At 40.6% G+C, this 15,647-nt stretch overlaps 1 protein-coding gene across 1 annotated transcript in view; it reads left to right on the top strand.

The window, feature by feature from the left end:
* LOC114363800 (uncharacterized) overlaps positions 1-15,647 on the top strand; it is a 23,880-nt gene extending 8,233 nt beyond the window's left edge. Inside the window, exons 5-10 of the mRNA XM_028319621.1 lie at positions 2,680-2,807; positions 4,171-4,274; positions 5,085-5,208; positions 7,529-7,603; positions 13,996-14,066; positions 14,375-15,647. Of these exons, the coding sequence (XP_028175422.1) occupies positions 2,680-2,807; positions 4,171-4,274; positions 5,085-5,208; positions 7,529-7,603; positions 13,996-14,066; positions 14,375-14,490 (618 nt within the window). The 3' untranslated portion in view covers positions 14,491-15,647. The remainder of the gene's footprint in view (positions 1-2,679; positions 2,808-4,170; positions 4,275-5,084; positions 5,209-7,528; positions 7,604-13,995; positions 14,067-14,374) is intronic.

Here is a 15,647-nt window from a genome sequence, read left to right as displayed (position 1 = left end):
ATCTCAGACGTGCTTCCCTCCCCCTCCCCCCTGATACAAGGTAACATCACTCTCACATCTTGTTCGCTCATCGACCTAAAATACCCGCGCTCAGGAGAGACGAAAAGTAAGAGCCATATACATACATTACGCCTGCGCATTTGGTGTTAACACGTAACAATAATCATGATTTCGTTTTCTAGATTCTGGAAGAGGACAAATTCATGTTCAAGATGTACCTGCCGAGAATAACTGAGCGCAACGGCCCTATTTGCTGCTACAGGTATGTCGGTTACAAACTTACCTACATTATATTGGTTGAGTTGCAACATCTTACTTTAACTTCAACAAACGACAAAAATCTGTCTAACTCCATACAAAAAACACCGGTCATCGTTATAGTTACGGCTAGTTAGCAGAGTACTCTTTTTTGCATGGACCTAATGACATCATCTGGATTAATATACAAAATCTAGAAAAGAGTTATGTTTCGACAACTAATAAAAAGTGTATCAATAGCCAAAGGGGTCCATGGTCAGTGTGATAATTATAATATATTTCTGCCAACTATTCCCAGGGTGCACATGGTCCGAATGCTGCCTAACACGGACTGGAAGAACCTGCCGTCGCCGCGGGACATCAGCATCATCGACTACGAGGAGGCGCATGCTGTTCAACCGGTGCTAGGCGCCTACATCACTGATGTCTTCTCCAAGTATGCTTCTTTCATCACCATCATCTCAGCCATAGGCCGTCCACTGCTGAACATAGGCCTCCCCCAATGACTTCCACATCGCACGGTTGGTAGCGGCCTGCGTCCAGTGCATTCCTTCATGATGCCGGTCCACCTTGTGGGTGGACCACGCTGCGTTTTCCGATACGCGGCCTCCATACATTAGTATGTATATTAATTAATAATGGGGATTGCATCATCATCATCAGGCAGAGGGAAATCGAGGATTTGGCGTACATTCCCCACGGCTACTAATTCTACTTCCTACATGTGATGGTGTAGTGTCTCACTGTTGACGCTTAAATCACTGAATCCCAACTGTAAAATTTGGTACAAATCTAGTTTGAAACCCATTTGAAACATATTGCGGTTTTTTAAGAATTTCCTATCTTCAAAAATTGTAACCATTTTACAACATTGCAACACAAACAATAATTGTAATAATCCTACTAATATTATAAATGCGAAAGTCTGGGTGTTTGGATGTCTGGATGTTTGTTACTCTTTCACGCAAAAACTACTGAACGGATTTTGTTGAAACTTTACAGTATTATTGTTTGTAACCCAGATTAACATATAGGCTATAATTTATGCCGATCTTTGAAACTAAATTTCACGTGGGTGAAGCCGCGTGCAAAAGCTAGTACTTCATGATCCAAACTTGCTCCTATACTACACACAATATGTATTTTTTGCTATCGGTGCTTATTTTGAACATCGTCCATCAACAGTTTCTTATATTTCCAGCGACAAATTCCCCTCGGATTCCGAACTGATAATGGGCGACAGAAAAAGCCTATTCGACGAGAAGGAACCAGTTTTCGCCAAAGACGCCTGCCGACGGTGCCTGTTGAAACCTCGGCGGATGCCTCCAGACTTGCCTGTCCCTCCCACCACCACAACTACCACCACCACTTCTATGCCGACTACTACTGAAGATGATTTACTGGATGATACCACCGAGGACGTGTTGGAAGTCGAAGAAAACGTTAATAAGGTCCGGAGGTCTTTGGGAAGGTATGGTTCATTATATACTCAACATCAAATAAACCGCACCTCCCGCGACAAGCACTTATCAAACGTATGCATCCCCACTTCCCACCAACATTGGTACCATTTGAAAGCCTAGTTCTAAACTTCATTTCATTAAAGGAAAGGTTTTTACCCCAAAAATGTGTCTTTACAAGGATCCAGAGTGACTTCTTCAAAAAATAGGTGGTTACGCTATAGCCATTTTTTATGACTATAAAACTGTCAAGTTGGGATTAATCGCTATACATCTGTTAAAGAGGACACGTGAGATCTTTATTTGGTTTTATAACCATAAAAATTGGTCTAATTGATCCCAGAGGTGAGCCCAAAGTGAGGTCTATTTTCAAGTCACATTTATGGTATATGTTAATCATTTATTTAGAAATGAAATGTATTTTTCTTTAAGGATATTTATTGGGCTTTCAAATAACACCAATATTGTTGGGGTACCATGATTGTGTCAGAAGAAAATCTTTAAAGTTCGCGTCGCGGATGGTGCGGTTTATTTGATGTTNCAAATTTCTGGAAAATCTGAAACAAGTATAAAAATTGTCATATCTCCTAAACTATAAAACTTTAGTCATAGAAAGTAAGGTTCAATAATTAGCAAATGACCTCCTCTATACGCGTATTAGCTATGGCGGGTTCAGTTCCAGTCACCCTGTATATGTTAAGATTAGATGACAATAAAATATTATGGTACCATCGAGCTGGTCTGATGATGGGACTGGAAGGTGGCCATAGGAACTCCTAAACGAAACGGCGGAACCGCATCAAGTTTGGGTTCATTGGATTTGTCTTTTCGAGCACTTTAGTGCTAGATGATTTAGTGCAGTAATTGAAAGCGTGTTTTTAGTTTTTGAAACTTCATTTATTGTTTTATATCAAATAAATTATTTATTCTATTTTAATCTATCATGTCGTTTCTTTCGCAGGCGAACCGAGCGAATCTCTCTCTCACCTTCGCACAGCAAGTCGCAAGATGCGGTCGCGGCCGCCGCGAGCGAGACAGAGAGAGCGTTATACCCGAACACTATGCTGTTGAAAAGGACTCTAAGCTGAGGTAATAAGGGTGATTTATTCCTGAAGTCCTTTGCTTTTTAGGAGAAAGACTTCTACTGCTGGATAGCGGGCTATTCCCAAAGAATTTCCACAACACCCGGACAGGGAGATTTCTTTTTTCCTATCTTTCCTTTTCAGCCAAAAGACGAAGACGACAAAGGACTGGACAAAGTCTTCCCCAAGCTTTTAACTTACTTAATATGTATTTTTTTTACCAGCCAATATGTTGTTTCGCGGCGTCGTGTAGCCAGGATCTACAGCTTGACCGCCAATAAAAACCCAACTAATGAAGGTCAAGTTTGTCCCGGGGGAAAGTTTAACTGTCATTGGACCCGCAACGAAATTATTCAGAAGAACATAGGAGGGGTTCGAAGTTATGGTATAATTTGACTAGTAATTAAGAGCAGGCCTGTTCATCTCCGCGAGTTTGCATCGAAAACAAAACACGCGCGACTACCCCTCCTGAGATACCAAATCGACAGGACAATCACGAGCGAGTATTGACGCACGCACGTATTCTTCACCCATTTGCATTGTAAAGACAATAAACCATAATATCTAAAAACGGTGGTGCAATTAATACTCTACAGTATTGTTTAACTGCCTGAATAATATTAGAAACACAAAATATAATTCATGCTTATTCATGTATTTCCTCCGCCATTTTTCTCAGTTTGGCACCAAACGTCACACATCATTTTACCGTAGTCAGCCCTATGTCTTCGGCGCAGTACCGATCACTGACGTTTGTCAACAAAATGGTGCTCGACTCTTGAGACAAGCTAAATTACACCATATTGTTAACGACATTGAGCATACATTTTTTTAAATACCTTCGCGAAGAAAATCTTCTGTACGAAGTACTTATTATTATTCTGTGATAGGACATAAAAATCTGAAGCCTCGCTGACGTTTGACCTTCACAACATCACCTCCCGTGTCGCTTCTATACCTCAGCCGAGTTAAGTGCTAGACCTAAAGGGCCTTATTACAAAAAAGTTAAACCCGGGACGAACTCCGGTTTAAAATGACATTTCCATACTAAATGTCAATTTAAACCAGGGTTTAAACTTTTTGTAATAAGGGGGATAGTGTCAAGGCTGGTTCCAGTGCGTTTTCAGATCGTTTAATGACGGTTGAATTGGGAAAAATGATTTCGGATGTGGTTTAGAATTTTTCTAAGTCCATACTCCGACTGTATGGACTCGAGTGTAAGGCACGATTTTCAATAATGCGGAGCGAAGCGGAGAAATAGAATATTTCTCCACCTTGGTGGAAACTGGGCCTCAAGCGACAATGCCCTGAAAAGGGTTTACTTAATAGGATTTTAATTTAATTTGTAATGAATATTATTATGTTATCAGAAGCTACGTGTCGGGCGAGCGAGACTGCAGCAGTCCGCTGTACGCGTCGCCTCCTCGAAGCCCTAGCGCTCTCTGCAGCCCTACGCAGCACAGCATGCCCTTCGGTAAGTAATCTATAAAAATATACTTAAAAATATCGTTTTATAGCCAGTGTTAACTGTAAAAATCGTACGTTAAAATAACGGTATCGTTATAGCTAATGAGCTGCTGTCATAGTGACATTGACGTAATGTCAATGTCACACTTGAAACGTCAGATTAGAGGGACGCGCGGGGATTTTGTGCTAAGTGATGAATTTTATATTAAAAATAGGGCAATATAATGTGAAAGTTGAGTATTCAGTGTTTTATTATGAGAATAGATCTACCGGCCTCTAACACTAGCTATAAGATTGCCTAAATTGTACTGTCTCGTTTGTGTATCAATTTTTTTTGTTTTGTGTGGTGTATAATAAGGTGTTTTTATTATTATAAATATTTATCGTTGAATCACATTATATCATTTCAGAATAATTGCACTTATGTATTTGGTTTTTTTTATATTCATTCATTTTAGTCCAGTGACGTCCACAAGCGACAAAGGGAAGCCCTTGTCGAGGATTTTCACGACTGAAGTTTTGTTTTACAGAAGAAAATTAGCTTTTTAAGTTAATAAATGTCTGATAATTAATTTTAGCCCACTTTTACAGATCCCAGTTAAATAAACCTTAATAAACAGGACAGTCATGTGGACCAGTGCTGAAATATCACTACAATCTGATACTGTGATACTATAGAATTTGAATTTCATAAATATTTTTAAAATAACTTGAAAAAAATCGATCAGCCTAAGATTCTCGAACTCGATTCAGGGACTCGAACCCAGGACCTTTCGCTTGCCGGTTGACTTTATTTAAATTTCATAATATGTTATAGGGTCTCAGCCGGCCAGCCTGACGTCACTACAGCCAGTGTTGACTGACACCCACTTTAATCGTGACACGCACATGCGCATCATACTCGGGCGCGACAGCAAGCCGCAGCATGACAGGAATGACAGGTGAGGATACACAGAAGTGACTATTGCCCGTTTTCAATCCCTAATTTTTAAGTGACCCCTGAAAAATTCCTGTTATTTGTTACCATAGGGGTCACTTAAAAATTAGGGATTGATGGTAAAAACGGGCATATAGGTCCTAATAATAATCCTAGCGCTTAAGTTAGTCAGTGTCTGAGGTATGGAAGCGGCACGGGAGGAATGACATTGACATATTATGACGTGACAGAGCATATAGATGACCCACGCTGAACTGTCCCGCCAAACTCAATGACAGGGGGGCGCTACCATCGTTCAACTATATGGTTTCCAACATGGCAAAAATCAGAACCAGCGATCCGGTATTGACGGTGGCGCCCCACTGTCAATGTCATGCATAGCACAGTTCAGTATTTTGGAACTATACAAATCTGACATCTCGATGACACTTGACGACACAAAAAAATCATCCCGTCAGGCATTGACTCAGTTAAGCGCCAGATAATTATAATTATAATATTCTGCCTTAAATACCTTTCTTTCCAATCCAAAGATACCCGTCTGAGATTTGACGCTGTATGTGCACTTCGTAAAATGAGCACTTGAGTCCAAATGAACATTTCGTAGTAGGTGCATTATGTGAACTTCGCAAAATACATTTTCTATACTAATTGTTATAAAGCCGATAAGTTTGTTTCTTCGTTAATTATTAGTACATAAATGTGTTGCACATTTTTCCTGTTGACATTTTGTGAAATTCACATTATAAGAAATGCACCTACTGAGTACATTTTGGGAAATGCACATTTTGCTCCAAACTCGTCGCAAGATTCCCACAACGACATCTTAAATCTTTTACACTATAATCTGGCTGATCTATGTAGTCTGCTTGTGTATTGTGTACCTTCTTGTGTATTATGTACTATTATAGCTGTTGTGCTAATATAGTGTAGCTAAAACTGACTATTCAACAGTTATATTATACTTTTTATACTGCAAATAAAGGGTGTAAAAAAACCTATCACGAAATCTTTCTCTTAGAAAAATTCAGTGTCATTGAATGCGTGATGCATGTTATTTACACCCTGTATAATGGCATAGTGGTTATCATATTGGACTATAGGTCTCGCAGCGAGAGTTGGGGCGATCAACACAAGCAAAGATTTGTATCTGTATACGCTCGCCGCGGCGGTGACGTCTTTGACAAGTGTTTCCTGTCTCGTTTGCACATATTTAGCGAGAGCGAGATAGCTAGTGTATTCAATATTTGAACTTGAAGTGTCAATCAAATATTATAACACTGACAAAGGTGACCGAGTTTCTTCCGCCACTTCTTCTCAGCACCAGCCCATATGTTGTCCCGAAGTGGTGGTAGGGCAAGCTATTTTTTTTTATCCACAACGAGGAAGCTCTTGGCCTGTATCTCACCTGATTTGATTTGGGACTTGTATAAGCGCCCTGGCCTTAGTCTATATACATAAAACTCAAAGGTGACTGACTGACTGACTGACTGACATAGTGATCTATCAACGCACAGTCCAAACCTCTGGACGGATCGGGCTAAAATTTGGCATGCAGGTAGATGTTATGACGTAGGCATCCGCTAAGAAAGGATTTTACGAAACTCCACCCCTAAGGGGGTAAAACGGGATCCACGCGTACGAAGTCGCGGGCGGCCGCTAGTACTGAATAAATGATTTGATTTATGAAAACCGTTTTCGTATCAACTCTCGCAGCGCGACTTATACCGAACTACTATGCAGGAAGCCAACCAATATGTCTCTAAAGTCTAAAATACACTCGGCATCAAATAAATCGCACCTCCCGTAACAAGCACTTCTCAAACGTATGCATCCCCACTTCTCACCAACATTGGTTCCATTTGAAAGCCTAGTTCTAAACTTCATTTAATTAAAGGAAAGGTTTTTACCCCAAAAACGTGTTTTTAGAAGGATCCAGAGTCACTTCTTCAAAAAATAGGTAGTTACGCTTGAGCCAACTTTTACGGGTATAAAACTGTTAAATTAGGATTAATCGCTATCCATCTGTTAAAATGGACACGTAAGATCATTATTTGGTTTTATAACCACAAAAATTGGTCTAATTGATCCCAGGGGTGAGCCCCAAGTGAGGCCTTTTTTCAGGTCACATTTATGGTACCTGTTAATTGTTTATAAATAAAATTAATGTGTTTTTCCTAAAGTTTATTTAACTTTCAAATAACACCAATATTGTTGGAGCACCATGATTGTGTCAGAAGAAAATCTTTAAAGTTTGAATCGCGGAAGGTGCGATTTATTTGATGTTGACTTGAGTATAGTATAATGTGGTATGGTAACCATAGGACAATGGGTCGGCTCGCATACTCCAGTATAGTGGGCAGTCTGGGCAGAGCGAGACGGAAGATATTCAAGCGCACGTGAGTGAGAGAGAGAGAGAGAGCACACGGTGTACTGTGATGTATGGTCACGTAGAGGTTTTAAAATGGTTCTTGAAGGGTTACAAGAGGGTTTGAATTCGCACATATTTTATGATTATTTTTACCATCATTGCTTTTTTTATTGAATATAAATATTTTATTAAAGAAGTAACGATTATCCAGTGATTTTGAATACATATAAAATGAGTATTTATTTATGTATTTTATCACTTTTTATATGACTGCTTCTTTAATTGATGAAATTGAAATTAATCAAATTTAATTGTAAATTACATACAATGTTCAATTAATTTGATAATGGTTCTTTGAAATTACTAAAAGTAAAATCACACCTTACCAAGCTCTAAAAAAATGAAATATAACGCCACATCAAAAGTAACATGTTGACCGTAAAACCACCTGTATTCCAAACGGAATAAGATGTGGTTTTGCATGCAACTGTTATAGATCGTTTCATCCACTCGGGCGCGCCCCAGTAATGTGTGGTCCCGGTCGCGCGGGGTGCGGGGAGTGTGGTCCGAGCAAGCCGTAAGGCATTACTGTAGTGTGCGTGTGCACTCATGGAGCATTCGCGTGTACCGATAACACTCAAACATTCGCGGAAGAATGGTGGGGCGCGTCCGAGTGGATGACACGATCTATACGTTTGATGTGCCGATGTCTTATTTATTTATTTATGTATGTATTTATACATATCACAGTACAACCGCGGTGTTCACTGGTTTCTAGGCAGGCTAGGTTTGGCTATGGCTAACGGTTTATGCTGTAACTGATCATTTCACGATCATCATCATCATCAAGCCTCCTACATTATTTCTGATGAACATAAACGGTACGAAGTTCACCGGGTTAGCTAGTAAAATATAAAATAAGGACATAGGGCAAGTTTGAGACTAGATGGCGCATTGTAAAATGTCCCAAGGATATTTTTTATTTATGTATAAAGATATATTTTGTACCTTATGCTTAAAATCATAGATTTCAGTAATTTGTTATTACACAAATTACTAATACTCCCGTTAGCCCCTCGTACTAAGCTAAATATGCTTGTGTCACGAGTGAGCTCACCACAATAGTCGAGCGGCGGCGGGGACCGAACCCGCGTTCCTTGGATCACCACGAGTCGGCCAGTCCGACCCCTTCACCGTTCGGCTATCGTGGCTTTAGTTTAGTTTTATTTAGTTTAGTCATTTTGTATTGAATTATTCTTTAACAATAGTCTGCTCGCTAAGCACGTAGAATTTTGTCCATTGACCCCAAGCTGATCCTTATCGCTCGCGCGTAATTATACAGGGTGACTTTTGTATCAGTATCCAAATTTGAATATAATAATCTATGCAGCGAAAGACAAAACACGTATTTTTTATTTTTGTATCGTCCAGTACAAAAATGTCAAAATAAAGCACCCAGAAACAGTCTGAAAAAACACTTACACCGTGGTCACGGCTCACTCGCTTACGCACGCACACACGTAAGCGCGCCTGCCCGCGCCGCGTTTCATTCATTGCGAGACGATTCATAAGTTGTCGATTTTCCCTTCATACTTTCACGGGCTTAGGACCGTCAAAATGCAAAAGATTTCAAAGTGGTAATTAGTTTTAATTAAACAGACTTACTAATTTAAGTTAGAAAAATTAAATACCTACGACAATAATTACGCTAACAAAAACAAAATAAAATCACCGAGAGCGGTAACTACTTTTCTTTTGCATTCAGGCGTATTTAAAAAGTTCATCAACTTATGTACATTAATTTAAAAAATCATCATTTTATGTACAATAATTGAGATTGCTTACCAAACCTACCTAACCTAACTACAAACTAACACAATAAATTATGAGTATTTTAATAATTGTTCAAAATGCATACCATTTCTCTCCAGACAGAGTCTTGCACGCTTTTGCACATTTTCTTTCAATTTATTTAACACTACAGTGTCATTTCGCACTGCATCAAACGCACACCTTATTTGATTTTTGAGTGCCTCAAGGCTTTGGGCTTCATCCACGTAAACCCGCCGCTTAATCTCACCCCACAAAAAAAAGTCACAAGGAGTGAGATCAGGTGATCGTGGAGGCCAGGCGACCGGGCCCCCGCGACCGATCCAGTGATCGCCGTATTCGGTATTTAAGTAGTCACGTACGGAGGCGGCGTAATGCGGCGGTGCACCATCTTGTTGATAGTAAAAGTCCCGGTAGTTTGCTAAGGGCACATCGTTCATAAAATCACTAATCACATTTCGCAGCATATCAAGATAGGTACCACCGGTTAATCGGCCTTCAATAAAATACGGCCCCAGTATTTGGTTGCCGACAATCCCGGCCCACACATTTGCACTGAACCGCACTTGATGGTGACACTCTCTAATGACGTGGGGATTCTGATAGCTCCACCAATGTTCATTGTGGATATTGTACAGTCCGACGCGTGTGAACATAGCTTCGTCTGTCCACAAAATTGAGGCACTGGGATGTGTGATCAGCCATTCACAGAAAGCACGACGAGGGACTGCGTCCGCTTCATTTATGCACTGTACTCTCTGGAAGTAGTACGGGTGTAACCCACTTACGTTTAATAATTTCCACACACCGTATTGGCTTACACCGAAGCGACGAGCTGCGTCACGTGTACTTGCTCGCAGATCTCGCTCGAAGAAATCAAAGATTTGGTCTTCGATTTCCAACGGCAGCCAGGTTCCGCCACGTCCTTGTGCGTGTACGGGTGTGGTAAATTGACCATGGTCTAAAAGTCTTTGATTTTCCCCTAAAATCGTTCGACGGTTTGGCACTGTTGGATTTAGACCTTGGTTACGAAGCCTAGGAACACTGTCCGATTCGTAGAGTCTCTGGGCTCGGCTCAAACTCTCTCCACTTAAAATGTAGCACCGAACCATTTCATAATACTCGCGGTGCGAATACATCGTCGTTACGTTAGCGACCGCGACGTAACGGTCGGCGCGCGCAGCGGTACGCTCGTCACGTAATGGGTTGCGCGGGCGACTGATTGATGCACCGCGCGGCCGCGGCCAGGCCGGCCGGTCGAGCGTTGTTGCCAGCTCTCCGCCCGACCCGCAAAATGTTTACGCGCTAAGCGCGGTGACCACACTACGTTATTATTTGGTTAGGGAAAAAAATGATTTTGATAAAACTTGACCTACCTATTTTTTATTAAAAATGACATCTATAAACGATACCTAATGTCTGAAAAAAATTTGGATACTGATACAAAAGTCACCCTGTATACTTCGATATGGAAAAAGTATGATTAAAACCGACCCAAACCTTGACTATACTGCTTTAGTAAGTTAGTATAGGTACACAAAAGTTAAAAAGTTAATTCAAATGACAAGCAGTTTCTAAATGTAAAATTTCTGTTCAACTAATTCCTTTCAAACGGCTATTATATGGCTCGAGGGACTATTCCCAACTTGTGTTCCCACCGCTGCAACTCCTGTGTAGAAAGAATCTACAAATTGACCGTCAATAAAAACCCAACCAGTGAAGGTCAAGTTTCAACATGGGAGAAGTTCGAAATTAAGGTTCAACTTCCCTTCAGCGCCCTTCTTGCAAAGCGGATATATAGCTCATTAAGTTTGGCTATGAGGTGGTGATGTCTATGGCCGCTCACCATAAACGAAGAAAATTTTTTTTCTATTTAGGACCTCTTGGTTTTACTACAATGTTAAAAGATACTTTTACATTCCACAGGTGACTTGTGCCATCGCAGCTGTCGTTCTACTGGGCATGATAATATTCTGCATCCTCCAAACGCGGCGCTCGCGCAAGCTGCCGCCGCCGGCGCATGAGATGAACCGCATACAGCAGGCTCTCAGGTAAGGCAAAACTGGAATGAGCTTTAAAGCTTAGTGAATAAGGTCCGGTTTACAAAACAACTCTAAAGTTTTACATTGGGTAAAATGATCGGTTTAAATATTTATATTGAACCAATCTAAAGCCTCAAGGTACCTTATGAGACTACTCATGCAATTCAAAAATACATTTATTTGTATTCAAGTTTGCTGTATCGTTTATGCGTAAATACTGTCCGACATTTACCTACACTACTATAATCGATTGTCTCTGATTCTTAGCTCACGATTATGTGAAGATTCATTTGAAATCAAATATCTAGGGCCATTTCTTACTACTTTTCATAAAAGGGCATTTATTGGGCTGGTATGTACCACCCTAGACTGCATCTCACTTAACATCTAGTGTGATAAGTATATCTTTATTTGCTTCGATCGATTGCAGTCAAATATCTACCTTGTTCTGCTAAAAAAGGCTCAGTTATAAAGTATTATGCAGGGTGTCCCAGAATGGGTGAATCAAACTGATAGAGGAGGTAGCTCTACTAAAAAATATGAAAAAAAAATAAAGCGCATAAGGAAACAAAAAAANATTATGAGTTATTTCATTCGCACATTTAATTTTGTCAAGTAATGCGCCGATTATAATCGGCATATTTTGCCGAATAGTCGTCACTAGTCGGCCGACTACAAATGATGCCGAATAGTCGGCTTTCTCGACTAGTCGGCGACTAGTCGGCCCATCTCTAGTAAATAGTAATAACACTGGTTTTTTATCTAATCATTTCATTTTAACATAGTTACAGTGTAAACTTTTTAATATATTAACTGCTATTAATTTTACATAATATTTCTTAACCAATGAAGAAAAAGTAGCTCGCCTGTAACGAAAGTTATAAGATATTTTATATTTTTCAAGTTTTGTTCTTTTGTTTTTTTTTAAAGATCTGAATTACATAATAAAGGTCATAGCAGACTTATCAACTCGGAAAGGGATCAACACCGTATCGCCTTTCGCGCGCTGTCAACCGCGAGGCGAGGCGTTTACGTTACGGTGCGGATAAGTGTGCGTTGCGGTATGGAGTTTCATACAAAGAACACTGACTGCCTCGAGTTGATACCGTTACGATCCCTTTCCGAGTTGATAAGTGTGCTACGTCATATTTAGCAGTTAATATGTTTAAAAACTAATTTAACAAACTAACTCGCGCTTGGTGGTTGTTCTTAACTCTATTAATGGTATGCGTTACGGCATTAGGACATAATGCTTTGTGCTCAGTACCTTTAGAGTGGGCGCACACCGTTGTTTTTTAGTTGGCCGATAGTTGTGCCCGATTTTAAATTGTACTATGAAGAATCGGCCAAATCGAATCGGCGTAGTGTGCGCACTCCCATACATGCCCATACTGATCAACTGCCCGACTAAACTATCGGCCGACGAAAAATCAACGATGTGCGCCTACTCTTATAGATCGTTTCATCCGCGAAGACGCGCCCCTCCACTTTTTGGTCGAGGGAAGCGCGGGTTGCGTGCGGGAGATTGATCCCAACAATCCAAGGGTCATTATTGTAGTGTGTGTGTGATAATAGCGTTGCAATAAGGGTTTTCGCGAATGAAAAATCCGCCAGATGGCAATGCGTAGACGCGAAGTCCAAATGCTGCATGATTGGTTATTTTTGACATGACATTGACAAATATGTCAAAATCCACCAATCATGCAGCATTTGGACCTCCCGTCTACGTATTGCCATCTGGCGGATTTTTCAATCGCGAAACCCTCATTGGATAATTATCCATGAGTGCACACGCACACTACAATAATGCCACTCGGATTTTTTTATTTTTTTTATTTATTCACAACGGGGAAGCTCTTGGCCTGTATCTCACCTGATGGTAAGTGATGATCAGGCTGAAGGTGGAAACGAGCTTCACCCGGAATGCTCAACCACGGAAGAACTGGCTATCTACCTCTAACTGCCGGAACACAACAATGCTGTTAACATTGTTGTTATGGCGACAGACTCAGGTAAGATGGTGGTAGCTAGCCAGGCGGACTTGGAACAAGTCCTACCACCAACCAAACCGAACAGAAAAATCTGCCCTCTCTGGGAATCGAACCCGAGACCTCTGCGTCTGAAGCAGGTGGTCTTACCACTAGACCACAGAGGCGGATGATTGCTCGGAGCAAACTCCCCGCACCCCGCGCGACCGGGACCAAACATTGCTGGGGCGCGGCCGAGTGGATGAAACGATCTATACGCACAGTGTCAGAAGTCTCACGCGCACAAAACGCTTTTTAACGGCTTCAATAAAATAAATGTTCCCAATTCGGAGGACCTTAAGACAAGGAAATAAGGTGCACAATTATAATGCAAAAATAATGTCTTCTTTGCTTCTTTATTGCCACTGCCTGTTTAATTGTTAATGGTTATGGGTATTAATTAAGTTTAATATAACACCTAACGCTGTAAATAAGTTGTATATAAGTTCTATACCAGCTCCAATAAAAGTTGGAATACATATTTGAAAGTTTCTTATTTAATTTTACTCTTTTTTTTATAGCAAAAGCAAGCGGAACGGCATCGTAACAAATCCAGCCATGAGACTTGTTGCCAACGTGCGAAATGGATTAGGTAAGTCATAAAAGTAATTTTCTGCCAATCATCATCATCATTTCAGCCACAGGACGTCCCCTGCTGAACATAGGCCTCCCCCAATGATTTCCACATCGCGCGGTTGGTAGCGGCCTGCGTCCAGCGCCTTCCTGCTACCTTTATGAGGGTGGATTTTCTGCCAATAGGCTTTTAAAAAGCGCTTTCACACGCTCTAGTATTACTTTGTCCCTACCACTGCTTCGGGACAATAAATGGGCCAGTGCTGAGAAGAAGCTATATAAGAAACTCATTCACTATTTAATATTTTGAAAATATTTCCTCAACAGACAGCGCAGCCGCGAACATTCGCCGAACGGGCGTCGCTTTAGCCGCGAGCGCGAGCTCTGCGAACCCGGCCGTGAAGACCAACGCTTTCCAGTGGCGGAAAGAGACGCCACTATGAGCTGACCGCGGGTGCGAGCGAGACAGCTGTAACTAAAGTTATTGGGGTGACGAAAGCAGCTGATACTGTAGCTTACGTGTGAAAGAGATGGCTATAAGATCAAATCGATTCTGATTAATTTAATAGAATATTAAACTAAGAATCAGTTCAAATGTGAAATTTAAATGTTAACTTACTATTTATTTATTTAATTTCATTGGTGACTTCAAATATAAAATCATAATACATTTATGTTCAATAACAATAACTATAAACTAAAAAAAACATAAAATCCCTTCATAGTAGTCTAAAGAAATATAACGTTATGACGTCATTGTACAACATTTATTGCTAGCGTAAAAATAGAAAAAACATATTTAAATACGGAAATGTTTAGGTGCGAAGGGGATAGCAATACGATTGAGTGTTCTAGTAGGTAAGTGTAAGATTTAACATTATACTGTGTAATGTAGACGGTAAATGTGTGCGAAAGAGACAAGAATCTTAGAAGATACTATCAAAACGTCGCTCAATACAGGTTTCCTCAACTGTGCTTACAAGTTTGCTCCAGTGGTGAGTAAGGTCTTACGGGACTATTCCCACCTCTCGTTCCCACCGCTGCAACTCCTGTGTATCCAGGATCTACAGCTTGACCGCCAATAACCCAACCAGTGAAGGTCAAGTTTGTCCCGGGGGAAAGTTAAACTGTCATTGGACCCGCAACGAAATTAATCAGAAGAACATAGGAGGCGTTCGAAATTAAGGTCTTGTCATTTGCTTGTGATTAAGACAGTGGCGCCAACTGTGGCCTAATTCACGTATTTTGACAGTCAAGATCTCGCTGACGTTCAAAAGTCGCCCCATTGAAAAACAGTTCTAAATCCGTATTCACAAGGGTCATTTTGATAGAACGATTACTCGATAAGATCGTAACGTAGCAATTTGTTGTCATTGACGTTTTGTTACGTCGTCCCATTGAAAAGCAGTTCTGAATCCGTATTCACAAGGGTCATTTGATAGAACGATCACTCGATAGAATCGCAACTTAGTGTTTTGTTGTCCTTGAAGTTTTATTACGTGAATTAGGCTACAATAACAGGACCTTACGCCCGTATTCACAAACGATGCTTGCTCAAGTGAAGCAGGAAATCGAACTCACAGCGTTGTATAGAGCTCTG

The sequence above is a fragment of the Ostrinia furnacalis genome, unplaced genomic scaffold (assembly GCF_004193835.3).
Source record: "Ostrinia furnacalis isolate ACB-3 unplaced genomic scaffold, ASM419383v2 OfSCF7301, whole genome shotgun sequence".
NCBI lineage: Eukaryota > Metazoa > Arthropoda > Insecta > Lepidoptera > Crambidae > Ostrinia > Ostrinia furnacalis.
The sequence above is the reverse complement of the archived record's forward strand: the minus strand, read 5'-3'. Positions and strand labels throughout refer to the sequence as shown.